The sequence below is a fragment of the Lutra lutra genome, chromosome 18, assembly GCF_902655055.1.
Source record: "Lutra lutra chromosome 18, mLutLut1.2, whole genome shotgun sequence".
In the NCBI taxonomy this organism is placed as follows: domain Eukaryota; kingdom Metazoa; phylum Chordata; class Mammalia; order Carnivora; family Mustelidae; genus Lutra; species Lutra lutra.
The window spans coordinates 23,722,033-23,749,236 of record NC_062295.1 but is presented as its reverse complement, the minus strand read 5'-3'; the positions used below and the strand labels follow the sequence as shown (position 1 = coordinate 23,749,236).

At 55.8% G+C, this 27,204-nt stretch overlaps 2 protein-coding genes across 8 annotated transcripts; both read right to left on the bottom strand.

The window, feature by feature from the left end:
- Positions 1–43: 43 nt before the first annotated feature.
- HSD3B7 (hydroxy-delta-5-steroid dehydrogenase, 3 beta- and steroid delta-isomerase 7) lies at positions 44–3,409 on the bottom strand. Of its 3 annotated transcripts, none has more exons than XM_047714531.1 (7): positions 3,268–3,409; positions 2,730–2,901; positions 2,367–2,522; positions 2,002–2,110; positions 1,825–1,924; positions 1,469–1,631; positions 44–1,033 (listed from the first exon to the last, which is right to left on the bottom strand). In XM_047714531.1, the coding sequence occupies exons 2-7, from the start codon at positions 2,893–2,895 to the stop codon at positions 618–620; spliced, it is 1,110 nt and encodes a 369-aa protein (XP_047570487.1). In that variant the 5' UTR covers positions 2,896–2,901; positions 3,268–3,409; the 3' UTR covers positions 44–617. The 3 variants fall into 3 exon arrangements, with proteins under 3 accessions (XP_047570487.1, XP_047570485.1, XP_047570486.1); XM_047714529.1 differs by having other exon boundaries at positions 2,730–2,897; positions 3,268–3,402; XM_047714530.1 differs by lacking the exon at positions 2,367–2,522 and having other exon boundaries at positions 2,730–2,897; positions 3,268–3,402.
- A 454-nt stretch (positions 3,410–3,863) lies between these two features.
- SETD1A (SET domain containing 1A, histone lysine methyltransferase) lies at positions 3,864–26,486 on the bottom strand. Of its 5 annotated transcripts, none has more exons than XM_047714513.1 (19): positions 25,780–26,486; positions 24,870–25,034; positions 24,554–24,649; positions 22,483–22,753; positions 21,253–21,374; positions 20,793–21,022; positions 19,652–20,504; positions 18,706–19,491; positions 18,186–18,362; positions 17,963–18,050; positions 17,067–17,224; positions 16,827–16,914; positions 14,658–14,996; positions 7,592–8,650; positions 6,991–7,163; positions 6,792–6,902; positions 6,506–6,625; positions 4,799–4,936; positions 3,864–4,690 (listed from the first exon to the last, which is right to left on the bottom strand). In XM_047714513.1, exons 2-19 carry the CDS (start codon positions 25,017–25,019, stop codon positions 4,517–4,519), a joined length of 5,133 nt encoding a protein of 1,710 aa, XP_047570469.1. In that variant the 5' UTR covers positions 25,020–25,034; positions 25,780–26,486; the 3' UTR covers positions 3,864–4,516. The 5 variants fall into 5 exon arrangements, with proteins under 5 accessions (XP_047570469.1, XP_047570473.1, XP_047570470.1 ...); XM_047714517.1 differs by having other exon boundaries at positions 14,658–14,942; XM_047714514.1 differs by having other exon boundaries at positions 25,819–26,486.
- Between the last annotated feature and the right edge of the window lie 718 nt (positions 26,487–27,204).

The following is a 27,204-nucleotide window of genomic DNA, read 5'->3' as shown; positions in this document are numbered from 1 at the left end:
GGAAGCAGGAGGGTAACTGGACAGGTAGACGGACACAGGCTTAGATTAGGAGCTTTAATCCAGGGCTCGGCTGGGTACAGCACAATACTGTAGGAACTAATTTGGGTGGAGAGGTGGGAAGAAGGGAAAACCTGCAGATTTGCTAAAGCTTCATTGAAGAACAGAGAGAGCTGTCAAAAAGTGATAAATGTTTTTTTTTAAATAATGAGACTATGACCCTCAAAGAGGGCCCCAGGTGGCAGGAGGAGCCAGAAAGGATCTTCAGGCCGAATCCAGGCCCAGACCTCAGAAGGCCAGCACGAAGCCCGTGGGACCCCTTCTCACTTCCTGCTTGAAAAGCCAGATGGGACAGGGCAGTGAGAACAATCGGGCCATTGGACACTCACCAGCCAGCTGTCAGGCCTGGGTTGAGAGTGAAGATGTGCCTGTCCCAAAACCCTGCCCCAGGACTTAAGAGGCGTGAGGATGCAGACTCACGGCTCATGGCTTAGAAGCGTGGGAGCTACAAGGCAGGCGAGCCGGTGTGGCACCGGCCCCTCTGCCCCCAAGGGCTGGAGGGCCCCGGACCTGGACAGTCGGACATGCCACGCACCGAGTTCCAGGCCCCAGCTCCACCGTCACTGGGCTGAGCCCTCCATGGTCTGCACCCAGCGGATGGTGCGGGTCCGGCTGTCCTCCCACGAGAACAGGGGTACATAGCCAAAGTGGCGCTGCGCCTTGTCAGTGCTCACGGTGAAGGTCGTGTTGGCCACAGCCAGCGTGTAGGGGTTGAGCAGGGGGGCGTAGAGAAACAGGGGCCGCAGCAGCCACTGCAGCAGGGCGTTGAGAGCAGCCAGAAGCACCAGCAGCCAGTAGGGCACCAGCAGGCGGGACTCCACCAGTCGCAGCCCACAGGGGCCCAGGAACTCCATGTTGAAGTCCTCGTAGCTCTTATAGGGCGACTTGTCATAGCAGAAGTACACCTGGCCGCCCATGAGTGCTGCTCGCCGCTCCAGCTCCCGGGCCACCAGCACGTGCATCCAGGCCACATTGCCTGCCAGTGTGGGGGGAGGCGGACGTGGTCCCGAGTGCCCCAGAGCCCACGGAGAGGCTGCTCTCTCCTGGGCTGGCCCATGTCCAAGGGGCTCTTGTAAAGGCTGCTTTCTCCCCACTCGCCCTCCTGGGCCAGCCGGGGTGCGTGCTACTTCTTTGGGGGCTCCCGTACAGGGGCTGCCCTTCACCTCTCCTGGGGAGATGCTGCTCCCATGACTGCCATCCTGTCCTTGGCTGGTGACATGTGTTTTACATCAGCCTTCCCAGCTCACACGGATACTGTTTCCTCTGGGGCTGGGCAGACAAGGCCCGCATATCTGGCCACTCCGGCCCATGTGTGGCTCACCCTTCGCTGGCCACGGCATACACTGCCCACCCGGGACCACGGGGACCCTGCCCCATTCTTAGCCTCCCCGCTGTGTAGGTGGGGCCTTACCCACGTAGACCCGACCATGCTCCACGGAGGCTGGGATGGCCCGGAAGAGCCGACCCCCCAGGCGAAGGCCTTGGTGGTAGAAGTCCCGCATGATCTGGTGGCCTTCACCGTAGATACCAGTGGGACGCAGGGCACATGTCACCAGGGGCAGCCCCCCATGGACCTGGGGGTGAAAGGCAGGCATAGCAAAGACCCAGTACCCAGCAGCCTGCCCTCTGGCCTGGCCTCCTCACATTGGAGATGGAAGGGAGGAGGGGCCCAGGGCAGACTGCAAAGAAGTCCCGCTGGTGCCAGCTCTGCCTGAGACAGGCAGCCCTCCCCACTCCAACTTTGGGTCTCTTTGCCTCCTGTCTCACCTCCCTTCCGTTGGCTTCCAGGACCAGCCGCTCAGCTTGGGCCTTGCTGCAAGGATAGGGGTGACTGTGCACTGCTTCATAGGGGGTGTCCTCGTTGCCCCTAGTTGAGGGACAGGGAAAATTCTTAATGCAGAGGGGAGATGGGGATCTGAAAGTACTGAGGGAACCTCAGCTTACCTGTAGAAGGGGTGGCCTTTGATGTTGGGCCCCACAACTTCCATGCTGCTCGTGTAGACCAGGAACCGTGTTCCAGTCTGCACACAAGCCTCAATCACGTTCTTTGTGCCTGGGAGAGGTGGTGGGGAGGGGAAGGGTGGACCCGAGCTAAAGCTTCCTCCCTCTCTGCATCTTTCCCACCTTCATCTCAATTCTGGATGAGGGCCCGGGGCTTCCTTCCCCAGGTCCAGGGAAAAACCACAGCAGGGCTGGGAGGGCTGCCGGACTGCCATTAGTGGGGCAGAAGTGTCCAGAGGACAGGTTTCCACAGGAAAAGCCCAGAAATTAAGGTCAAAGAGGGGGTGGGGAGTAAACAGCCACCTCACCCTGTACGTTGACCTCATAGATGGTCTCGGGGCTGGCCCTCCCGAACACATCCACCAGCCCAGCTGTGTGGATGACCACATGGGCTCCAGCCACAGCCGCTGCCACCTCGTGGGCCTGGGTCACATCCCCCTGGATGGCAGTCACCTGCACGGGCCCTGGGAGGGATGGGGCAGCCAGAGGCAGCATCAGAGCTGGGGCCGCCAGCCAGCTGCTGGACTCAGCCCACACCCTTAGGAGCCACATGTTCCCAATGTGACTCATTCATCCCATTTGTGTGCACTGGAAGATATAAACAGGCATCATCTTTTCCACCCTCGCCAAAGGAGCCCACCCACCCCCATATCCCTCCCCACCACAGTCACCTGTCTTCAGCTCCTCCAGCCAGGGACCCAGGTGCAGGTCAAAGACCCGCAGCTCCAAGAGCCGGGGTTCCCGTTGCAGAAGCATCCGCACCACATGCTCCCCCAGGAAGCCGCAGCCACCTGTGACCAGGTACACCAGCTTCCGGGCCTCTGTAGACTCGGCCATGCCTGGCTGGGGAAGAGAACTGAGTTGCCTGCCGCCACCTACCCAGTGTCCGCAGCACACCTGTTACTCCCAGCTGGGGCCTCTGGCCTAGTGGGCTGGAGTGGTGACACCAGGGGCCCCGAGTGGCTCCAAAGCCTGAAGCGTGGGCTGCAACAGCTGGGCTACCTGCCCCCTGGCCCCGCCAACTGCAGTTACTGAGATAAGGGTGAGGGCCTGGGGTGTGGGAAGGGCTCAGGGGTTGAGCTGGAGGGGGAGGTTCTGGGGACAAAAATGGAAGGGGTAGGTAAAGAGCTGAGGAAGAAAGGAGAGGCAGACGGGAAGCACTGTGACTAGGGAAAGGGACCCCGGGGCCCTGGCATCGCTTCTGCCTACCTGCAGCCAGTCCCAGGACAACCACACTGGCCACCGGAGGGGCTGTCTTCTGTCGACTCTGGGGCTGGCCAGCCAACACACCGTCCCCTTCCGCTTGCTCCTCCTCCCTCCTGGCCCATTCCAGGAACAGACACCAGCCCAGCCTCCACCCCTCCGTCCCCTTCACTCTTGCCATAGGGCGCCCCCTGGTGGCCACTCTGCACTCCGCAGGCATCTGGTTCCAGCAAAAAAAAAACTTGAGGAACAGGGCTGGGGAAGCTGGAACCTGTGGGGTGGGCACTGAGGATGGAGCAGGTGCGATGACCTCATTCCCACTGCATGACATCAGTCCTCCCCTTTGGCTGGATTTCCCAGGATGCCAGAAGCCCAGCAGCAGCTGCGGTTCTGGGAAGGGAAGGGGATGCCAACCTTGGCCCAGCTCTGGCTGACCTTGGTGGGGGATTTCTGGATGACTATTCCAGCCTAAGGGGTTGAGTCCGTACGTCTGCCCACCCCAAACTTCGGTCCATCCGTTTCCTCTCTCTTCGTTTGACCAGTCCCCTGTCTTTAAACCCCCATCCCCCACCTACTCTTCCCCAAAGATACTGACCAAGCACTTTTGTACAATAAAGTTTAATCACAATTATAAAAATGTGGCGTTGGGTTTGCGCTATTAACATATGTACAATCCAGCCCAACAGGAAGGGCCCGCCTCCCACCATCCTGGCCTGGCGGAGCAGGAGCTTCCAGACGCCAGGGTGGGAGGGTGACCCACAGGGTCTGGCAGGAACAGAAGATGAGGCAGGGTTCCAGGCACGGAGTCCCTAGGACTGGGGGCACAGGGCCCCCCCCAGGGGGAGAACATGGCCACTGCCCCTAGAGACCCCTAAACTGGGGAGGGGTGCACGCAGGGCACACAGGGGAAGTCCCCATTAACACAAAGCAAGGGGGCTATGCAGCCCCCCAAGAACAAGATCTGTACAGGCCGGCACCCCAGGTTTCCACAGGAAACAGCTGCTGGCAGCTACAAAACATTTACAGCTTCTTCTCCGCAAAGAAAAAAAAGTTAGGGGGTAGGTGGGTGGGGGCGATGGGGGAGGCAGAAGCTGCCTCAAGGGACTGAGGCTCCCTCGCTGGGCTTGGGGCCCCCCAACCCCGTATCTCGAGACAGGGGTAGGTGGGGCCTGCAGAACCCGCTAAGGCTGGGGCGCAGGGAGCTCAGGGCACCACGGGGAATAAATAGGGGCGCGGGCACCAGTCCTGCCCCACCTCAGTTGAGGGAGCCGCGGCAGCTCTCGGTGCCGCACAGACAGGGGATCTTGTTGTCCTCCAGTGGGAACTTGTAGTCGTAGGTGATCTCCTCATCCACACCGATGGGCTGCTTGGAGTAAATCACAATCTTCTTCTGGGATTCGATGGTGATCACCTTGGCATAGCAGTTGGGCTGCAGGAGGGAAGGCGGAGTGAGCGGCAGCCCCTGCCCTGGGCTGCCCCCACCGCCCCTGCAGATCCTCCCTCCAGGCCCCCATCCCCCCCCCACCACCACGCGCACCGTGCAGCAGTGGTTGATGAACCTCGCCAGGTTGCCGCACTTGGTGGCATCGATGATGGTGTCGTGGTCCACCCGGAACAGGTAGCTGCTGCCGATGCCCTCCTGCACGTAGCGCTTCTCCCTCATGTCGGCTACCATCTGGCAGAACAGGGTGCTGCCGCGGTCGGCTTCCTGCCAGACCACGCCTTGCCCCAGCAGTCCCCGTGAAGGGGCCCCAGTTATCCGACTACCACCCCTGGGGGCCACATCGGCCTGTCCTGGACCTGCATCTCTCCTCCTGGCTCCCACCAACCCAAGGTGCTGACCGTCTGCTCCAGGAGCCCCCGTTCATAGGGTCTCCCCATCCCCGACACCTCTGGCTGCCCTTCTGCATCTCCCAGAGGGAAGTCTGCAGGGCTCAGTGGGCAGGAGCCGCAGCCCCTGCCTGGCCCCCAGTGGGGCTCCCGGTCTACGGTGGGGCCAGGCCAGTTCCCGAGACAGCATGGCCATTTCAGAGGCTGAACCCCGTCCATCTCTTCTCCCAGGACCCTCTCTCCCCCAAACAGGCATCCATGGGCTGCCACTCGCCACCTTCAGGGCCCACAGTCTTGTGCAAGGAGTGATTCCTTTTTCCCAGAAAATGGGACGCTCGGCCCTCTGTGCTCTCTCCTTGGGTGACCTCACTCTCTTCCAGCGCTTCAGCTGCCAGATAAGGGCTGGGGACTCCTCCCAAACTTCCATCTCCAGCCAAAATCCACCTCGGTGGTGCTGCTGGGTGTCATCCTCTAGGTGTCCCCAGGGCCCGGCAACTTCACGGGTCCTGAACGGAGCTCCTCGTGGCCACACAGCTGCTCCTCCTCCTCACTCCCCACCTCATTGGCAGCCTGAGCTGCTCCAAGCAGCACTGAGAAATGACCTCCTCCCCACTTCCCTACTTGCCAGAGCCAACTTACTGTCCAGTCCAGCCAGCTGCCTTGGACCCACAGACTCCTATTGGCTGCAATTGCCTAGTCTGGGCCACCTGGGCCTCTATGGGATCTCTGCGATAGCGCCCCCGCCGGTCTTCGCCTCTAGCTGTCCCCTCACGCTGTAGCTGGAAGGGGCCTACAGACTGGGAAGCCTGTTATGGGGGGGTGCTTCGCCACAGCCTCCCTCCCCTTACTGCTGGCCCCAGGTCACCCACATGGCTCCTAAGATCCATGGAATCCAGCCTCCACTGGCCTCTTTGGAGCTTCCATTGTGGCCGCTGGCCCTGGTTTTTTGAACTAGCCATAATGACGTCCTTGCCCACCTAAGACTATCCTGTCTCCAGGCCTTTGCACATGCTGTCTGGCAACTGGGAGCACTCTACCCCTCATCTGAGTCTGGGAGTTCATCATCCTTCAGCTCTTGGCTTCCACATCACTGTGTGCCCACTGCCACTGCCTCCCCGAACTTCCCCTTCCTGATCGACCGAATGCCATCTTTCATGGCAACTGCAATTCCCCCCACTGAACTGTATGAGGCCCTTAAAACCAGAGAGAGCACTGGTCTTGCTTGCTGGATCATTACCATCTAGTTTAGGAGCACCCCTTACTGTTGATGGAAGGGAGGAAACACAAAGAGGCAGGTTTCACCAACTACGTCTTGGAACTGGGAGGTCACATGGGGCTTTACCCAGAGATGAGGTGGTTCTCATGCCAGCATCCCGTGCTGCCATCTGACCGGGGGCTGGGTACAGGGCCTCACCTGGCGGATGTTCTGACCCACATACTCGATGACCATCTCGTCGGCTGCAATGGGCTCCATGGCAAACAGACCCCACTCATGGATCCGGCTCCGGCCGAACCGGAGCTTCTTCTTCCGGAACTAGAGGGTGGAAGGCAGACTGTGCCGCTCAGTGCCTTGGCTGCTGTCCTCCGGGGGGAGGAGCGTCCTTTTGGCCCCTCACCTCAACACCCCCCCCCAAGAGGCCAAGAGACTTTGTGATGCTGCCCTCCCTCTGAGCCTCTCTTCCCGAGTCCCGCCTCCTCACCTTGAGCTGGTTCAGCTTCAGCAGGTCACTGTCCATGATGGCAGAGGTGCCAATGGCGCTCAGCAGCCGCCGTTGCTCAGACCGGCGCTCCGAAAGCACGCGGTTAGTCCCCTGGGAGGCATGGCAGGGAGTTGGGGTAAGTGACAGCAGGACCGTGGGAAGAGACGCCAGGGGGCCAGGTACCAGGGCAGAGTCTTACCTGAGTGTCTGCTCCTTCCAGCTGCCGGGCCGAAACAGGGCACACATCCAGGTACCTGTCCTTTTCCTTCTTACTGATGGGGTAATAGCCTTCGCTGCGGGCTGAGCCTGTCTGGTGCTCGCGGGGCCCGTCCTGGGGCCGCCGCTTGCGTTTCGGAGTGCTCAGGTTGGTGAGTGCAGGGTGTTAAGGAAGAAAACGGGTTCCTCACTGGCCAGATCCCCGGGGCCCTCTCCCTTCTATCCTCCCAGTCCCAGCCTAAGGAAAGGGTGACTGACCTTAGCTGGAGGTCCCAAGCATTATTTAGTGTGAGCAGAACAGAAGATGGAGAGAAGGAAGTCTGAGACCTTACCTTTTCTGCCAGAAAAACCCTGGAAGGCAGAGAAGGGGCAGGAGGCAGAAAGAAAAGAATGGCCTGGGGGCCAGATGAGAGATACCCAGGCTGAGTGTAACAGAGAGCGCTGGACAGGGAGCAGAATAAACCAGAGACTAGCTACAATCTGAGGGGGCCACTGCCCAGCTGTGCGACCCCAGGGAAGCCTGTCCCCATCCCCGGGGCCTGCCCTCCTGTCCAGAGCAGGCCGGCCTCTAGGGCCCAGGATATTGGTGTGATGGACCCAGTGGGTGTCGTTAAGCCAGTCAGCCCCGCTCGTCTGCTGCAGCAGCCGCTCATACGTGAGCCGTAGGTAGCCCATGTCCTCTAAGTCCAGGCCCGAGTTCCAAATGTCATACAAGATGGTCATCTGCTCAAACTCGCTTCGGGGCTCAAAGGTGGGGGGTGGCGGGGGCGGGGGCGGTGGCGGGGGCCGCCTGCGCCGGGCATGGGAGCGGAGGCTGCGCCGCCGCACCGCACCCTCCCCACCGCTGCTGCTGCTGCTGCTGCTTTCTGAAGACTCGGACTCCTCCTCCTCCTCCTCCTCCTCCTCCTGCTGCTGCTGCTGCTGCTGCTGCTGTAGCGGTGGCGGCGGCTGCTTTGGCTCCTCCGCCTCGGCCACCACCACCTCAGGGGCCTCCAGGACTTCATCTGCTGGGGAGCTGAAGAGGGCCGCAGGGGCAGGAAGCGGCTCCAGGGGCCGAGGGGCCGGGGTGGAGGGCGGCGGCTTGACGGCCAAGGCGTAGTTGTGCTCCAGGAGGATGTGGCTGAGCAGGGGGCCTGGGCGGTCGGCCTCGTCCGATGTCTCAGTGGCCTCCGAGTCGTCACCAGGAGGCAGGGCAGGCAGCCCGCGACGGGCTGGGGTCAGGGCCAGGTCGGCCAGCACCGCCAGGTCCACTTCTGTCGCTGGCTCTGCCTCCTCCTCGTCGGCAGAGCGGCCACGGCCTCCAGTGCGACCCCGCCCTGCCCGGGACACCTCCTCGGGCCAGCTCTTGACCAGAGACGCATGGTCCAGGGGCAGGTTTCGAATGGTCCGCTCTGCAGCCCGGGGGGCTTTGCGGGAGGCAGGGCCGGGACACTTGATCTGTGCCGGGGTGACGGGGGGTGGCTCGGGGGCCGGTACCTCCTCCAGGGCAGAGAAGGAGACAGTTTTCCGGCGTTTCTTAGGTGGGGGCAGGAGGGGGATAGGAGAGGAGGGGCGCTCGTCTGGGCGGGGGGCCGGGGCCGGGGCTCCCACCGGCGGCTCGGTGGGTGGCTGCGGCACACTGGGAGGTGGCTCCTCGGTGGAACCTGGGGAAGGAAGCACACAGGAAGAAGGAAGAGGGTCAGTGACTTGGGCCAATGTGATCAGAGAAGACTCCTGGCAGGCAGGGCACCGGCCAGTCTCACCGGGGAGGCCGCAGCCAGGCTGCTGGCTCTCCTCTGCTTCGGGCCGCCGCCAACAGAGCCACTCAGCCAACAGAGCTGCTTCCCAGCTGCGAGGTCCTCGGCACGGTGGGCTCCCTTGGCAGGAGGGGATTATGCACCTGTTCATTCATATATTTGACAAACATTCACTGAGCACCAGCTCTGTGTCAGGCATGGGCCAAACAAGTCGAGTGGACACTTTCAAAACCCTCACAGAGCTTACAGTCCAATGGGGACAATGACAGGAAACAAATGTATAGCCCAAACTGTGGAGAGTCGGGACGGGGGCTCTAGAGAAACAAACGCTTAGGCTCTAACCTTTTTACCATGACTGAACTACGTGCAAGGACTAGGCACCCAGGCCGAGACAATTTCTACCAGTCACACTGAGTGATGGGCACGCGATTAACCCTCTCTGAATTAAAGTGCAATTAACCCTCTCTGATTTAAAGTATCCGTTATTTCAACTACAAACAATGTTCTCTGTTTAGTGATGTGAAAAAGATAACAACATAAGCAGTGTAAAACACTGAGCAAAATGTTTCCTTCCCACCACCTGCCAAGTGGCGGGAGGGTTTGCCAAAGTGGGGAGGGCTCAGGAAGACTCCCCTAAAGAAGCTAAGGGTGAAGGTCCCCCAAGGATGGGGGACAGCCTGGGGAAGGGACACACCATCTTGATCAGGTGGGGCTCTCTCTCCAGCCCCCCAGATAGGAAGCACATCCTCCCTCTGCTGGGACCCCCAAGTCTGCTGCTGAGTGCGGGGCTCTAAATACAGCTTGAGACGGACACCGCCTAGTTCCTGGGGCAGACCCTGTCTTGCGGACTGACCCTCTCTGCCCCTAGGTTTTGGCCACCGGAACAGGCACAGCCTTTCAAACCTCCCTCTCCCCTCCTGCCTACTGGGTAAGCTCACATGTGGCTTTCAGCTCAATGCCATCTTTGTGAAGGTTACCCCAACTTCTCGAGACGCTGGTAATAACTTCCTCTCAGAACCAGAAGGCCAGGGTTTCTTAAGTGCCAGGCTTCAGGGTGGCGGCCGACTGACCACTAGTATTTTGTATCAAGCATCAATCCAAGACTTTCACGTATGCTAACTACTCCCTTCATTCCCCACAACCACCGTGTGAGGTGGGCACTATTACTGAACCCCGCTTACCAGTAAGAAAACTGAGGCAGAGAGGGGTTAATAACTGGCCCAAGGTCATATAGCTTGCAAATGCCAGAACAGGGTCTGTACCCAGGCAGCCTGGGCTGAATTTCGAGCTCTCTTCAACTGTCCTACGCTGTCCTGGCCACCCCTGTGGGTGGGCCACGCTGTGGGACTCAGCAGTTTCCTGTCTGGCCCCGTCCCAGAGCTAAAGGGCAGCCAGCTCCGGGCCTGACCCAAGCAGGCAGTGATCAACCTGTGTCCATGACCTCAGGAGACGTGCCCCAGCCAGGTACCCCGAGCAAGGCCCTCAGCCTGCTGGCTCCTGAGCCTCCGGACAGCAGCGGGGAGTCTCAGCCAGCAGTGAGCCACTCCGAAGCTAGTGAGGTCCCGGGTGCTCATCCCAGGCTCTCCAGTTTCTCCAAGTCTCCCTGTTTCTTCTCCTGTTTTGGGGCAGCTCTGCCTTTGACCTATCACCCCAACTGAGCCAATGAGCCCTCTGGAAGCCTGGCTCTTGAGGAGAACGAATTCCCCTCCTTGCTCAGCTTCTTCACGCAGATTTCTCCTTTGCTTCTTATTCTGAAAGAAACCTGCCCAGTCGATACAACTCCCAGAAGCCAAGGTTTCCATAACATGACCTGTCCCACTCTGTGCCCCCAGCCAACATTAACTGATGACTACCTGACCCAAGCTGGGCCAACCAGAAACTTCCCTGAGAATAAGGACCTACGACAGGAGTGGCTTTCTCCGTAGGGGTGAGCAGAAGAAGGGGAAACCCATCTACAGGATGAATCAGACGAGAGGAATCAATCAGACTGGAAGACAGAAGAATAGCAAGTCCCAGAGGTATCCAGGTCCCATCTTTGGGTTTCACCAGACAAGCCCTCTCTTGACATGGGGCCACATACCGTCTATCCAGCTCATCCTTGGAACTCGAACAAACCCACTGTTCTCTAAAAGCCAAGGGACTTGCCTTAACTTTCTCCTCCTCTCCCAACTCTGTCATCTACCCCAGGGACTGTTCTCCCCATTCTCCCTCCTCCAGTGCTTTCCTTCACTCATTCTCAGCTAGCCTTCCCCACTCGCACACATGACCTTTGTAACCCCTGGAATGGCCCTGCCTGGGACCCTTACACCTCTGGCACCCACCCCTCTGGTCACAACTCCTCAGGTCCTTTCAGCTCACCCACCACACCTGTTCCATTTCCCACCTTCTAGCTCCCCGTACCCTGTCACCCTTCTCCTAAATGAACGGCTTTCCTTCCTGTGCCTGCCTGCAGGGCCCTCACTGTCTTCTTTCACAGCACCTTCCACAGCCTTCAGCCACTTCCGCCACCTTGGAGACCCCCAACCCTGACTTTGCCCAAACACCTGCGTTTTCTCCTCCTTTACCCTTGACTCTCAGTCTTAGCAAGGCATCTGAGTCGCGAGCCTTGTCCATTTTCATCCTCATTTCCTGTTCTCCTTCCTTCCCCAAGGCTACTCCTCCACCCATTCCCTTGTGCTCAGAAAATGCCCTTTCTTCCTACTGCAGGGTGAAATGGGGGGTCCTTGGGCATGAAAGCCCACATCTCTCTGCCTCCCCAATTATGGGTGCATGTGAGTCAGGCCAAGATGCACCCACCCACTCCCAGGAAGGCCACCCCAACAGGTGCAGCGCTCTTTCCTGGCCTGTCTACCTGCCCCTCTTCCGGCCCTGAATCTACATGCTTAAGTCTCACCTTTTTAGTTTTTGAAAAACTAACCCTCCACCAACCCTGCATTCTCTTTTGTTTCTCTGTTCCCAGCTAGATGACCTCAAGCATCTCACTAAGCCTCAAAGTCCTCATCTGGAAAGTGGGAGTAAGAGACGGTGTGCATCCTGCATGAGGAAGCAAATCCGCAGGGTGCTAGGCTGAGACCCTGGCGCACCCGAAGCACTCCAGAAATGTTTGCTAATACCACTCATCACAGCTTCTCGACTCTTCTTCACAGAGTAGTCTACCCTTCCAGAAGACTGGTTATCTCTGTCACCTGCCCTCACTCCTTTAACACCCCATAACTTGGCTCCAGTCTGACCCACTCTACTGAAAGTGATAAGGTCACCAGTGACCCCCTAACTGCCAAATCCAACGGAAGCTCTTCCTATCTGACAACCTCTCCTTCGGCCTGCTGATACACACCACTCCCTCCTTTGGAAAACCAAGCTGCCACGTTTCCTTCCCATCTCGCCGACAGCTCCTACTGGGCCTCCCCCAGCTCCCCTTTGCCCACCAATCTCTCACAGGACCGGAAGGCGCTGGCCCCTTCTCTCGGTGCACACGTTGTTCCAGTGTGTTTAAGTGCACTCACACCCACACCTGCACTACTCTCAAATATCTACCTCGTTTCTAGCCTACTGCTCTCTCCAGGCCCTCAGATCTAGTGATCCAACTGCCTGTTGGATGTTTCTTACCTGGAGGTCCCAAAGGCATACCAAAGTCAAGCCCAAGGAAGCACATGAGCTTTCTTCCTAATGTCGGTTCTCTGTCTTCTCTTCCCTTTCCTGGAAAGTTGTTTAACCAAGTGGTTCACCTCCTCCACTTCTCTCAAATCCTCATCTGCACTTCTATTCCTCGCACCTCGCTATAAACAACGCTGCTCTGGTTGACGCCCTTCACTTACCTGCATCTCTTCCAGCCCTCACGTGGGTCACCCTACCTCCTTCCTCACTCTTCCAAATCCCCGCACCCCCCGTCCTACCAGGATGATCTTTCTGGAGAAATGCAAAACTGACCGTGCCCCACTCTTTCTACCTACCCCACTGACAGTGACACCCTCTGATCACCAGCTCTTCTGTTACCAATGGGCTCAGGAAATGCCGGGAGAGGCATCTCAGATTAATGAGACCCTCAACATCTCTCATGAGGTCTACACCAGAGCAGAGTCCAAAAGCGCCGGGAGGTCTTTATGTGGTCACTGTTTATCTCAGATCACAGATTCTCGATAACATTTGAGAGAGAGGTCTAGAAGGCCAATGCGAGTACACAGCCTATCTTGAAAACTGCCTTATTCATGCCATCCTAACAACATCCTAGTCCAAGCTACCACCGTCGCTTGCCTTACTTACTAACCGTAACACAGACTCTGGCCCCTCTCCTAGTTCTCTCTGTACCGCATCTTTTCAAAACACAAATAAGATCGCGTCACTCCTTTGATGGCATTCCATTGCCCTCAAGATAAAGACCAAATTCCTAATGGAGCGACTCCTTTTCTGCAGCCCAGTCCTTGCTCACCTCTCCAGTTTCAGTCATTCCAGTTTCCCCTCACTCCCCACCATCCAAAAGGTTTGTTTTATGTTTTCTGACATGCTATTTCCTCCGCCCTCAGGGCTTTTGCACATGTTAACCAAGCCTGGCTGCCTGCTCTGCCTTGATTGCAGCCCAAGAACACTTCAGCAGAAAACACCAGCAAAGACATGCCCACAGATGTGCTCAGGTTCTCCGAGTGCCCTGTACTTTTCTCTCATGGGGCTTATCAGCTTGTTATCACAGATTTTCCGAGATATTTATTACTCAACTAAACTGTCTCTAGACCATAAGCTTCGGGAGGGTGAGAACAGGGTCCTTCGTGCCTACTGCTGTACCCCCCGCAGCTGCCCTAAAATACAGACAACCCTAGAACAACACAGGTTCGAACTGTGCGGGGCTACTTATACACATTCTTTTTCTGGGAAATATGGTAGAGTATAATAAATATTAACTTCCTTATGACTTAAAAAATTTTTTTTTCTCGGGGCGCCTGGGTGGCTCAGTGGGTTAAAGCCGCTGCCTTCAGCTCAGGTCATGATCCCAGGGTCCTGGGATCGAGCCCCGCATCGGGCTCTCTGCTCAGCGGGGAGCCTGCTTCCCTTCCTCTCTTTCTCTGCCTGCCTCTCTGCCTACTTGTGATCTCTGTCTGTCAAATAAATAAATGAAATCTTTAAAAAAAAAAAAAAATTTTTTTCTCAAAAAAAATTTTTTTTTCTCTTGCTTACTCTCTCGCAAGAATACAGTACACGGTACATATAATGTGCAGAAAATGTGTTAACTATTTGCATCATCAGTAAGACTTCTGGTCAACCGTAGACTATTAACAGTTAAGTTTTTGGGGAGTCAAAAGTTACTGGTGGATTTTCAACTGCACAGGGGGCCGGCGCCCCAAGCCCCGGCATCGTTCAAGGGTCAGTAAGTAAACTCCACTCAGAACACGTCACTCAGAACGTAAGTTAGGTGTCCGTGCTATAAAGGAACAATCAAACGTACAAATCCATAAGGCAAAGCAAGGTGAAATTAGCTTCCGAGCCAATACTGTTCAAGCTGTCTTCTACCTATCTGTCCATTTAATTGCCTGTAAGTACACAACACATTAAGGCAGAAGCTCAAGAAAAATTAATAGGAAGAACTTGTTAAATTGGGAATTTTCTCCTTACTTAATTTAGAGACCATTCTGGGGTGGGCAGGGGGCTGGGCGGGGGCAGGGGGGAGGCTGAAAGAGACCACCGCTGTCCGTATTAGCCAGACACCCTGCTCCGGCTCTGCGAGCCGCTCCCAGCAACACGGTTTGAATATGGCCATAAACGTCTCCAAGGGAAGACGGGCAGGAGATGATGACTTCCGGCCACCTTGTATGCTTTCAAACAAAGTCACACACTGGCACATCGTTCACAAATGCGGACCCGCTCTTCTCACAAAGACAGATACAAACATAAACAAAGACCAAATCACCCGCTCGGCACCACCCACCTGCAGGTCTTGCTGGAGACTTCTCCTGTTCAGGGAGGGGCGTGGCTGGGGAGCCCGCTACCCGCTCGGGCTCGGGCTCTTCCACGGGTGCTGGCGGGGGTGCGGGGACATCTCTGGGGGGAGGTGATGCTGAGGGTATGGTTGCCGGCTGCTCCTCTTCCTCTTCCTCTTCTGAGGAGGACTCAGATGATGATGAGGATGACGATGATGAGGAGGAAGACGAGGAAGATGAGGAGCTGGATGAGCTGCTGCTCTCGGAGTCCGACGTGCTGTCATTCTCACCATCTGAGTCAGCATACAGAGAACATTTGGAGGACGAATCGCTTTCCCCGTCCTCGCCTGGAAATCCAGAAGGGGCAATCAGGCGAGGTGGGAACACCCCTCACTTGGTCAAGCCATGGGTCCATTCACTGACTCTCTACTACGGATTGGTTAGGCTCTGTGCCAGGTACTGGGAAGTCCAACCCTCAAGGAGTTAGATGAGCAGCCTAATTGTTCACAGTGAGACCAACTTCAGTGTGGAAGACCAGTAAAGGTGGCAAAGGGAAGTCCTGGATTCTGCCTGGAAGATCCAGGCAGGGGAGGGAGCCCCAGGCGGTAGATGCTCAAGTCAAGGAGGACAGGTAGAAGTACACTAGGAAGACATGAGGGCTAAACGGGGGTGTCAGAGGTGAAGGGAGATGGGAGACCTGAGACCGCTAAGCAGTCTTCTTTAACTACCAAAGACTTTCCCAAGGTGGGTCTCAGAGAAGCTGCCTGGAGAAGACTCATAAAAAGGATTCCAGGGTAAAATAAGCTTTCAAAGCATTATATGCTCCATGCCTCCAAGAAATGGCCAATATATTGGAAGGGCTTTATAAGAAGTTAAGAATTATGAAGTGTCTGAGGAACACAAGTGGATGAATTTAGAATAGATGGTGGTGGTGGCGGCCTGGGATGGGTCTGGAGCGTGGTGAGATGGAGCTGAACAAATAAACAGGAGCTAGGTTATAAATGGCCCAAAGTATCGGGCTGAGGAGTCATCTTCTAGAAAATAGAGAGCTAGAAATAGACTTTATGGAGAGAAGTCACAGGATCAGGTGTGCGCGGAAGGAAAGAGAATTCCATCTGCAGACTGGAAAATGGATTGGAGAGGAGGAGGAAGGAATGAACCAAAGACAGGGAAATCCGTCAACACTGCTGCAGAAGACTCTAAGTGAATCTTCTCACTTCTCACAATTAAGTCTTCTAAGACAGGCCAGCAGGATCAAAGAAGGCAACAAGTCCCAGTGACACTGAGGCGGTGAAACGGACAGAAAGTGGTGACCAAGTGGATGTGTGGCAGTCTCCCTGCTTAAAGCAGGTGACCCCACCCTCTACCTTCCTGAAAAGACAGTCTCTCAGATCATCATTCTCCCCACCTGGCCTCTGCTGAAATGGCACTTCTCAGAGGCACTCCTTCTCCAAGAGATCTAGAACAGCCCATCTTTCCCCAGCTCCCCCACCCGTTACTCTCTACCCCAGTAACCTAGTTTCTCTTCTTCAAACTACAGATCTCTATCCAAGGCGCTACTACTTGTTCATTTGTCAAGTCTCCTCCTCCCCTCCAACCGATCCCAAGTTCCATAAAAGATGTGTCCCCAATACCTAGAACAGGGCCTGGTACTGAGTAAGGGCTCAACAGCTAGCTCTGAACAAATGAAGGAGAAGCAAGACTAAACCATGTAGCCCAGACTCAGTGGATGTGGACGGACGAACTCTTCAACTGAGTGGAGCTGTGTCTGGTGATGGCAGCTGAGGGGAGAGGAAGCACAGCTCGGGGGCCGGGCCTTCAAAGAGCAGTGCTCAAAGGCAGAAAGGCACAGTCTGGTAGTATCAGGGGGCAGCACAGAACTCAGACCCCTCATCTTGAGGGGCTGGGAAAGTAAGTTAGCTCTGCTGTCCTCCCTTCAGGAGAGAACTATGTGTCAGCACAGGAAGTAAGCAGAAGGGAGCAGTCTGGGTATCAGTTACTGTTTACAGTGGGCCAAGGGTTCCAAAAGATAGGACTAAACAAAGCTGCTTTGGGGAAGAGCAAAGGAGACCAACACATCCAGCACGAAGTTTCTGTGGACTCAGCAAAGAAGGGTCAACAGGCAGTGGAACCCCTTCTTCCCCAAGGCAGGATTCTACCGTCCTGTCTATACTTACCATCTGATGCTTCGGTCTCCTTCTTTGCAGTGTCCATGGCTTCTTCACGTTCTTCATCTTCTTCATCTTCCTCATCCTCCTCCTCATCCTTAAAGAAAAGGACAAATGGGGACTAACAAGAAGACAGCTATCCTCCAGGAGGCACAGCTATTTGGGCTCCAGCCCAGAGAGGAGGTGGTTATGGGGACGGGAACTCAGGAAGCAGGCTCTTGGCAGGGAGTGGGCACCATGGCCCCTCACCTTCTCTGAGGAGGACTCCTGGGACGCCTCCTCTCCTTCACTGTCCAGAGCAAAGGACTTGCGGTGCTTGCCCTGGGTCTTGCTTCGCTCTTCGTCTCGCTTCGGGGGCTTGGTCCCCGGACGTCCAGGCTCTCCAGCCTCCTTGTCTCGCTCAGGGTCTAGGCCCAGTTGAGTGGCAGTTAGGGAATTTACCATCAGCAACAACAGTTCCCGTTCCCCTGGCCTGAAAGGAGCCTTGCACACACCATTGCTGACCTTTCTGATGGTCCCACAACACAGACCTCATTTTACAGACAAGAAGCGGAAGCTCAACAGAGAAACACAAAAACCCCAGAGCTACCTAGCATTTTCTGTAGTTTAACTACACCACACCTGTTTCACCTTTCATCCTTTTCTGGGTCTGGTGGAAGACGGAGCAGACTTGCTACGCCTGCCCCAAGAAAATAGCACTAAGACCAACGGGTCTCCAGGGAAGCCAATCGGACTCAATAAAGAAGTTTCCTGGCCACATAAGCTGCCAACCAACACCTCATACCAAGGCAAACTGGAAGGATGGTTGGAGAAGAGCTTAAGCATTAGACGGGAAACCTAGGTAAGTGACATGTTTAACCTTGACACCACAGGATTCTAGATGCTGAAATTACCATTTCTATGTTACAAGGGAAATACGAAACGGGAAATTGCAACCAGCACACCAGGGTAAGAACCACAACCAGGACCCAGGGATAACCCTGTCTTAAGCTTCTCATACCTCTCAGCACTGCTTTAACTCCATACCAAAACCTCTACTTGGCCACTTGCCCAACACCTACCCCCCCTTTCTCCCTGCTTCCAGCGTTCCTACCAGAAGCTGGCACCCTCTTCCCCTTTCTGCTCCCACCTGACCTCCCACTCACCATCTTCATCTTCCTCAGCTGGAGTGGAAGGACGGGGCCTCTTTTCTTCACTGGCCTCTGAAATTTCTGAAGGCTCTTTTCGCTTCACCTGGGGAGTGGGAAGAGATGGGGCCTGTTTTGAACCCAAACATTCATGGCTCCCAACCACCCACTACTTACCCCTAGGGAGAGAGGTCCCCACCCCAGCCTCTTCCTCCTATGAAGCAAAATCAGTTCTAGGTACCTTGAAAGAAGGCAGACGCAGGGCCCCTCGCAGTCCTGATCCAAAGGCGAAGGCCTCGATGCCTGTGGTACCCCCACTCTTGGCCCAGTCTACGAGGGACAGCAGGCCCGGCTCTTTGAGTTTTGTCTTCTCTTTATCCTCCTCCTTGGCTTGCTGTTTGGCTGCGTTCTGGAATGGCTGCAGGCAGTAGGGGGACTGAGCCCCAGAACCCAGGCGCTCCCTCCTGCCTCCTGCCTGAGAACTACTCCCAGGTCCCAGGAATACAGAAATGCATCTACTCACTCCTCTATTTGACACAGATCTATGCCACACCTCCCGTGCACCAGCCCCTGTACAGGCATTTTCTCCAAAGTCTGCTCATTTAGTCCACCCACCTCACAAAGCAGCTACTATTAGTCCCACTCTACAAACGGAAACATTGAAGATCGAAACTCAAGAGATTTAAGGGCCTTATAAACCAGAAATCTACTTTCTCCAACGGAGCCCCAAGGTTTCCCAAGTCCCAGGCACTGCCCCTCACCTTGGCCTTCTCTTCTTTGCTCTCCCACCACTGGTCAAAGGCTCCAAAGGCCACATTCTCCACCATCTTGCGGTTGAGGTCTCGTTGCATAATGCTCTTCATCTCTTGGACAAGGGTGGCCAGCACACGTCCCACAGTGCCTGCTGATGGTAGGGCCTTGCCCTCTGCCAGCTCTGCTTCCTCCCTGGGAGGTAGCCGGGCCTCTTCTCCCGAGACCGAGGAGGAGGGCAGGGGCTCGGCTGCCATGGGCAAAGGCAGGTGGTAGGCCTCCCGGGAGTAGGCCCCTCGGCCTTCTTGCCCTTGTGTGTACAGAGCATACGGTAAGCCATAGGCTGCCTCTTGGGGGGGTGGGAATGGGAGGAAGGCCTCCCCAAAGGCTCCACCAGGGGGACCAGCTGAGGCAGCAGTCAATCCCTTGCCCTGCCGTAGCTGGTGAAGCCGAGTTAACATCTGGGTCTGCATCTGGAAGGACATGGGCATCCCTCCCCACTGAGCCCCAAGTCGATCCATGAGCTCTAGGGAGTTCACAAAGTCATAAATGTGGGGGGGTGGCGGAGGAGGTGGGGGGTACTCGGGGGGTGGTGGCCCATCAGGGCGTGGTGGGAGGAGGTAGGCAGGCTGGTGGGGAGGATAACCAAGGGGCAGAGAAGCCAGGTAAGGAGGGGGAGGAGGGGGCGGAGGAGGAGGAGGCGGAGGCTGCTGGGGGGGTGTTGGGGCCGGAGGGGGTGAGCCGCCCCTGTCATCGTCGGAGATCTCCATGTCCTCTCCAGAAGAGCATGGAGAAGCCTGTAGGGATGCAGACGAGGGTCACAGAAAGCTTCTGTCTATTCCCAGGGCTTTTCCTCAAATCCGTTCTCTTGCCTAATTCCCTTCCCTTCCCTCCCTCGAGGAGCCCAACCCTGCTTCCCGGATCCCAGGCACCTCTGCTGGCTGACCCCAAGCTCACCTGGTTCTGTCCGTTGGCCTTAGGAGACTCCCGGGTAGCCCCGGGTTCCCCACTCCCCGTAGGTGCTACATCCTCAAAATTAGCAGGGGCTGGAGGGGGCGTGCAGGGACCGTGACCTGACCCAGAAGGCACCTCGCTCCCTGAGTCTCTAGACCCAGGGCCTGCGGTGCTGTTATCTTCCTCTTCCTCTGTGTCAGAGGCCAGGAAAGAAAACTTGGAGCGCTGCTCCTTCAACAACATCTCAATGCGGGAATCCAGGCTGCTGTGCTGAGCGAAGGGCACACTCTCATTGGTGGTCTCTGGGGCCGGGGAGCCAGAGCGGGCAGGTGAAGCTGGGCGGGGGGAGGTCCGAGCTTCTTCTCTCTCCGGGCTGGGCCCCCCCCCACCCCCGCCTCCACCAGGTTCTGGAGGCTCCGGGGGTGGGGCTTCTGAGGCAGGAGGCCGGTAGTCCTGGTCAGTGGGCCGGCTGGGCTCAGGGGGCAAGTAGGAGGTGTAGGAGGGTGGGAAGCGCTCAGCTGCATTTTCAGCAAAAGATGCCCCAGTGGGCTCCTCCCGAGTCGCCCGGCGGGGAGGGTAGGAAGCATGGCGTTGGTAGCGATTCCAGCTTTCGTAATACGCTGGGTAGTTAGAGTCAGTACCACGAAAATGAGAGGATGAGGACGAAGAGGAGGACGAAGAGGACGAGGACAACGAGGAGGAGGACGAGGAGGAGGAGGAGGCAGTGGCTGCAGTCGTGGCAGAGACAGCTGTGGAGGTGGTTGTGGGGGCTGAAGATGCGGAGAAGTGGCGGCGGGAGAAGGAATCTTGGTAGCTGTTTTCCGAGCGCCGGGGCTTGAAGGAGGTTGAAGTGGTGCTGGAGAGAAAGTGCAGGAGTTAGCTGCGTTCAGCTCTGTAGGACCAAACCCTAGAGTCCTGGTTCTCAGGACTCGAAGCCCCTCGAGACACCGCCCCCAAAGAAAAATCTAAATGCTCTTGGATTTCTAGCTAGACAGTGAGTTCCCTGAGGACAGGGATATGTTAGCTGAAGCCACATAGAAACCAGGACAAATGACTCCCAATTCCCTTTTAGAGAGACTCCAGGTATCTTCTTCCCAGTGGTAACTCCCAGAATCTGGGGGTCCCAGAGGTGTTCACTCTGCACCTGCTGGAGTAGGCAGAGTCCTGAGAGTAGGGGGTGCTACCCCGAGATGTGTAAGGGGTTCCTTGGGAGGACTGAGGGGTGAATTGGCCAAAGGAAGATGGGGTGTCTTGTCGGCTGCTGGAGAAGCTTGTGTCCTGGGAGCAAGGGGTGCCATTGCCAGGAGTGCCCACACCAGTGGTGCCTGCCGGGTAGGCAGCCGTGTCAGAGGAGGAGCGGCGGCGGGATTCAGTCTGGAATGGCAGAAGTAGAGCAGGGAGAAAAGAAGAGATCAAGTACCATGTGACAACCTGTCCTTCCCCAAACCAAGAACCCCAATTTTCTGTCTTCTGAAAGTATCTCAGCATCTTTTCTTGGTTCTTGCTATCCTTAACAGGGAAATCCAGAACCTCTCAAATACTGTTCCTGGCACCCTAGCACTGTGCCCACGTGGCTAGGGCCACAGCAACCACAAGCTACTTACCGTCTCAGGGGCCGCACCAGAACCCTGGAACTTCTCACTCAGGGCCTTGCCCCCGGTGGGCACCGTCTGAGGGGTATAGGAGCCGTTGACTATCAGTTCATAGTACTTCATCCGCTGTTGTCCTGGAGGGAGGAAGAGGGGAACCATCAGATTGAGAGAGAGAAACCCCTCCTCCCTGATTTGTCTTTCCCACTTCTTTCTCAGACCTCAAGTTTCCTACAATTTCTTGGGAGTCTTGGGCTCAGGGACTTCAGTTACGTTACCTCTATCTTTGGGACCTCCTATCTCGTGTCTGCCTAATGATACTACAAACGACATACCGAACAGCGCTTTGCAGCTTATAAACAAACACCTCTACTTCTCTTACAGAGTTGGATATCACCAGCAAAGAGAAGTATCAGTACCCCTATTTTATAGGCTCAAAGAAAATTGACCTGCACAAAGTCACAAAGTTAGTCAGTAGCAGACGAATTCAAACCCAGATCATCTGATGCTACATCCTACCATGCTCTTCATCCTATAAACTAAAGGTTGCAAAATGGCAGCCTGGGGGCTAAATCCAGGCCACAGTTGTCTCACTTGCCTGACAAAATCTCTTAAGAAACTTAGGGGAGGGGGTTGCAGCATTTAAAACCCTGAGAATGCACAAAAAGCCTAGATTTCTGACTTAATAATAACACAGTACTTGGCCATATTAGTCCTGATTCCCACTTGCAAATTGGCTAATGCCAACTAACAGCTGCCTCCTTTCGACGGCACGTTACTCTACAGTCCTCCCCAGCCCCTCACTCCTCCCTACTGCCTCTTCACACAGAACCCCAGGCTGCTTCAGTCCTCTGTACAGGTTCCAAATTCTCGATTCAAAATTTCAAAACCCCAAGAACCTCCAGACCAAGCCTTTTTGGAACTTGACCTCAAAATCTGATCTGAGCTGAGGGGATTTACCAGCTCGTACTGATCGTACCTAGCGTGACCCTTCGTATGTTTTCTTACAAATACAGTTCCGTGTTAGTCTATAAGATGCTACCCAACCTTGCCAAAGATCACACACACGCAAAACACAAAAAAAGCCCTAATTCCTCTGTAAAATTCTAATTTCAGAAACACACCTGGCCCCAAGAGTTTCACGGAGGAATCATGAACCTGATCACGTGCCTGGCCCCAACAGGCATTTGCATGTACAGTCTCTGCTGGAGCTCAACCTTAGGCAGCAGGCAAGAGAGCCCTCACCTTTGATGTCGAGCTGGGCATGGATGATGTTGCCCATGACGGAGGTAAGGTGGAGGTTTTTGACTGTTTCCTTGGCTCCCCGAGTGCTAGTGAAGAGCACGCGGGCCAGGCCCAGGTGCTTGCGAGTACGGGGGTGAAGAAGGATCTCTACCTCTTCCACCTCACCGTACTTTCGGCACATATCCTTCAGGAAGGTCTCCCGCACATTGTCATTCAGCCTCGCGAAAGTCACTTCCTTCAGTGGGATCTGTCCGATATAGAACTCATCCAGCTGTGGAGAGGACAGGAGTCTTGAGTCTCAATACTGACCATGGTGCCTTTGCCCTTTGGGAAGCTTGGTCCAGAGAAGACCGGGAAACACAGGCAAAGAAACGGGGAAAAGGGCCCCAACAAGACTTACCCCTCTCTGCTCTGCCTTCTTATCACAGAATACCACAAGAACCAAGAAAAGAAAGTACAACTGAGAAATACGCGTATGTGGAAAAAATTAATTGTAGAAACTAACTCACTAGTTTACCTTTTGCCACGGACTGAACAGTAGGAATGCAAAGATGAAAAAAAATAAAGATTCCGGTTCAAAAAAGCAATAAGACAGACACACACAGTCACAACAAGACACAAATGTCAACATAAGTGTAGACAGGGTTTCCAGAGGCCCGGTGAGTGGAGGTCGGGAAGAATTCATAAAGATGGTGTCACTCATATTGGCTTTTTGGGTAGCAAGAGTTCACCAGATGACAAGGACTGTAAGACACAGAACTATAAAATTACTTGGTATTTCATAGGAGCTGTAAAATGTACGGTAGAGTGGAACACAGGTGTACACGATGAAGGCAGGAGATGAGGCATGGCCAGATCAATAACCATACATGCCAATGCACAAAACATGGACTTGGCAACGAAAGTAATATAAAAATAAAATAAAGGAAACACGTGGCAGGGTGCAACATGAAATGGGAGAAGAGAAAAGAAGCAATGAAACCCAGAAAAATGAATATAAGAGTCTGCATTAAAAAAACAGCAATGGAAATAGGGAAACTAGGATAAAACAAAGATCGGTTTAGGAAAAGAAGTCAGCAGGACTTGGTAACGCATTATGTAATAAAGGAGAGAACAATCAAAGGATGACTCCCAGGTTTCCAGTTTCTGCAGCTGAGTAGATGGTTACCGTTCATCAGTAAAAAGGAAATGGAAGGGAAAGCAGGATTAAGGAGTAAAGATAACTTGTTTTCAGTCTCTTGAGTTTGCTATGTCTTTGGGGCCTCCAGATGGAGCTGTCCCTCTACCAGGCATACAAGTCTCGAGTTAAGAGACTGATTTTGTGTGGAAACAGAAATCTGGAAGTCACAATTATGGGCATGAAACAGACTGTCCAGAGAGATTATACAAAGTGATAAAAAAAAAAAAAATGGGGAGAACCTTACAGATAACTCCTTTAAAAATGAAGGAGAATAAAGAAAGAGTGGAGGAAACCAAGAACCATCAGTTTTCGAGGGCCAGTCCGAGGCCTGATGAGTATCCTGCCTAGACAGGGAAATAGGAATTTTCTGAGAAAACAAGATGGAGGATCAAGTGACGAAAGGAGGGTTAAGGACTCCAACGATGGAGTCCCTAGCCTTGTCACTCTGCTTAATTGTGACAAGAAACTGGGGTTCCACACCAGGGCACTGTCATGCTATGTGTCTTCTAGGAGTACACAAGCCTTGTCACTCTGCTCAATTGTGACAAGAAACTGGGGTCCCACACCAGGGCACTGTCATGCTATGTGTCTTCTAGGAGTACACAGTGCCAGGTACAGCAACTAAACATGCCTTTACTTCATCCTTCAAGAAGTCAGCACCCCCACTTGGAACACCTCACCTATACCTTTCCAGAAAAGAAACACAACTCTTCTCCAGAACAACTCAGTCTCACAGCCTCAGAGATGATAAGATCTGGCTGTGATCTGTCATAGAAAAGCCCCTTCCCCCTTTTACTAGCTTCTGTCGAGACTTATTACCAGGATGGCTCCTCCACACACACGCACCCACCCATCAAGGGCCACCACACCCAGAGTCTAGCAGACACCTACCTTAAACTTGGGGACTGGGAGGGAAAAGTCTCTGTTTTTGGACCTGACGTGGCAACGGGGGTCTTGGAGGTCTTCCACAGGTATATACTTCGAGTCCTAGGAAAGAAAGCAGGAACAGAAAAACAGCTTCAGGTGAAACCATACTGTTGAGCTCTAGGAAGCACATCTGGAGCTCCACATGCAAAAGAGCAGGGTTCTGGTTGCCCACTTTTAAGAAGGCAGGCTGTGGGTATTAAAGTTCAGGGTGCTGAACCGAGGTAACAGAGAAGAATGGGGCCCGGTGCTCCCTGTAGTTGGCAAGGCCTGGGGCACTCACGTTGACGCTGAAGTGGACTCCATCGTAGCGGTACACCTTTTGAGAAGGCCTGCGCAAGGCAGGGTCCAAGGCAGGATCCACGATGAGCTTGTAGTTCCGCCACTGGAAGCTCGGGGCTTTCTGCCCATCTCCCCCACCTTCCTGATCCATCTTTGCTCATTTACACTGTTAGGAAAGAGGAATACGCAAAGGGGTTCAGGACTTAGGCCTGACTCCCTTGCTGCCCCTCACCGACTAGCCCAGACTTCAGGTCCTCTCATCACCGCAGTTTCCACACCTCACCATGACCCGTGGCTCCCCCAGATTTCCCCCCCAAGTACCCTCTTTCACCACAACACCCCATTCTCTCTCCACCTCCCAACTCTCCTCTCAGGCCCCCAGGCCCATCTCGCGCCCCCTTACCTTCCCGCTCTGCCTAGCGCGCGCCCCACTTGGCCTCAGAGCAAGACCCCTCCCCCGCCCCCTGGCAGGCCCCGCCCCCTCCCGCCTCCTCACCGGCCAGCGGCCCGGGCCAAGCCCGGCTCTCGCTCCCACACACCCGCTCGCGTCCCCGCGCCCCGATCCTCTGGCCAAGAGGTGGCACCTCTTCGGGGCGTTGGAAACACCGCGAGACCGAGCCCGAGACCCGGCTTCGGCCCCGAATCCGGGCGGGGGGAGTGGGGGGAACGCGCGCCGCTGCCCTCTCCTCCCGCCCCGGCGCGATCTGCCCCCCCCATCCCCGCGCACGCGCGGCGAGGCCTCACTCACCCGCTCGTGGCGAGCGGCTCCCCCTCCCCCCACCCCGCGCGGCACCTCAGCGGCGCGAGGCGGCGGCGGCGGCAGCGCGAGACCCGGCCCCGCAGCGGTGGCGGCGGCGGCGGCGCCCCCCCACCACCACCTCCCCGGCGCGCGCACCAAACACCACCGCCACCTGCGTGAGGCCCAGCGAGCACAACGTCTATATTCGCACTTTCGCCATGGGTGCCGCCAGGAGATCCACGGGGCCGAGGAAAGCGGCTTCGCCTCGGCCGGCGCCCTTTAAGGCTCGAAAGGTGCGGCCCAGGGAACCTGGAGATTGGCCGCATTCCCCGGAGAGTGGGCTTCACTACGACTATCCAGCTGCTTTGGCCTGGGGTCCTTGACGAATCGGCGGCGACGGAAGCAGCGACTAATCCCTGAGGAAAGAGGGGCGGGGCGGAGGGGAGGAGGCCAGCCAGAGCTGGGGAGATTTGAGTGGTGCGTTGAACAGGCGCAGATTCGTCAGGCGGGCGGGGCGAATCGGTGGACGGGATGCGCGCTCCTTCGCTCCTCTTTCCTGCCTCTTCCTCGCGCGGCCAAAGACCTAGAAGGCTGCAGATTCGCCACAGGTTCTGGCCTCGCTGTCGCCTCCCTTCACCCGTCTTGGCGGAGTCAAGAAACTAATGCCCGGTTAGCCAAGCCCTGTTGGCAGAGTTGGCCACTTTATCGGGATTTTTCTTAGTAGCACAGCTTAGGGGATGCTCAGTTCCGGCCCTGGGCAAATGGCTACGGCCCAAAGCTGCTCTCGGAGTACGATGAGAATTTTCGGCTGAGTATAGAGAGGCCCAAGTAATTCCGAGGAAGAGCCGACCTAGCGAATCTGCGGACCCTGCTGTGGGCGGGGCCAATGCGCCGCGCGCAGAGGGCGTGGCCAGGGCGTGTAAAGCGTCGCGGGGGCGCTTCCTGTAGGACCCACCGAAACCGTGCGGGCTGGGAGGGGTGCCCAGGAGGTGGAAAAATACAACCAACAGTGGTGACTCAGGCCGTTTGCCTGGCGTCGCGCATAATACGGGGAGGGTTTTCCTGTCGCTATACCCCCTTGGGCCGGTAGCTGTTTAAGATGCCCATATGACAGATTGGGAGACTGAGGCCGGCAGAAAGTGCCGCGTTTTACCTATACTCGATTCACCATTCGTGATTAAGTCGAAGCCTGCCCCAAAGTAATGTTACAAGACTTGTGGTGCCTAAAAGCCCTAGAACAGGTCTTGTGAAAAATAAACTAGTACGGGCTGGGCTGGTCGATTCTCCACGCAACATGATCCCATTGCCCACAGTTTTCAGGTGGGGGTGTGGGGGAGGCCCTGTGCTTACGTGGTCCCGCCGCCCGAGGGCAGCACCAGCCCAGGCGCTGAGGTCACCGAGGCCGGGCATCCTTTGCCTGGGACGCAGAGCATCTCGGTTTCTGGGTAACGGCACTCCCAGGAGGCCCCTCGGCTTGAGCTGAGGATGCCCTAGCTTTCATATATTTCTACCTACGTTAGTCCCTCACTGTGTGATCTTGGGCAAGCCACTGACCTCTCTTAAGATTCCTCCTCTGAAAAGATGTTAATTCCTGTCA

Bases quoted from the DNA above. Each gene is read 5' to 3' on its own strand.
- HSD3B7 (XM_047714531.1), bottom strand. From the start codon at position 2,895: ATGGCCGAGTCTACAGAGGCCCGGAAGCTGGTGTACCTGGTCACAGGT. The intron at 2,111-2,366 runs GTGAGGTGGCTG...CACCTCTCCCAG, and splicing joins CTATGAGGTCAACGTACAGG to GCACAAAGAACGTGATTGAG. The intron at 1,632-1,824 runs GTGAGACAGGAG...TTTCACCCCCAG, and splicing joins TGGAAGCCAACGGAAGGGAG to GTCCATGGGGGGCTGCCCCT.
- SETD1A (XM_047714513.1), bottom strand. From the start codon at position 25,019: ATGGATCAGGAAGGTGGGGGAGATGGGCAGAAAGCCCCGAGCTTCCAG. The intron at 21,375-22,482 runs GTGAGGGCTCTC...TCCTCCCTCCAG, and splicing joins TGCCCAGCTCGACATCAAAG to GACAACAGCGGATGAAGTAC. The intron at 14,997-16,826 runs GTAAGTATAGAC...CTGGATTTCCAG, and splicing joins GGAGACCGAAGCATCAGATG to GCGAGGACGGGGAAAGCGAT.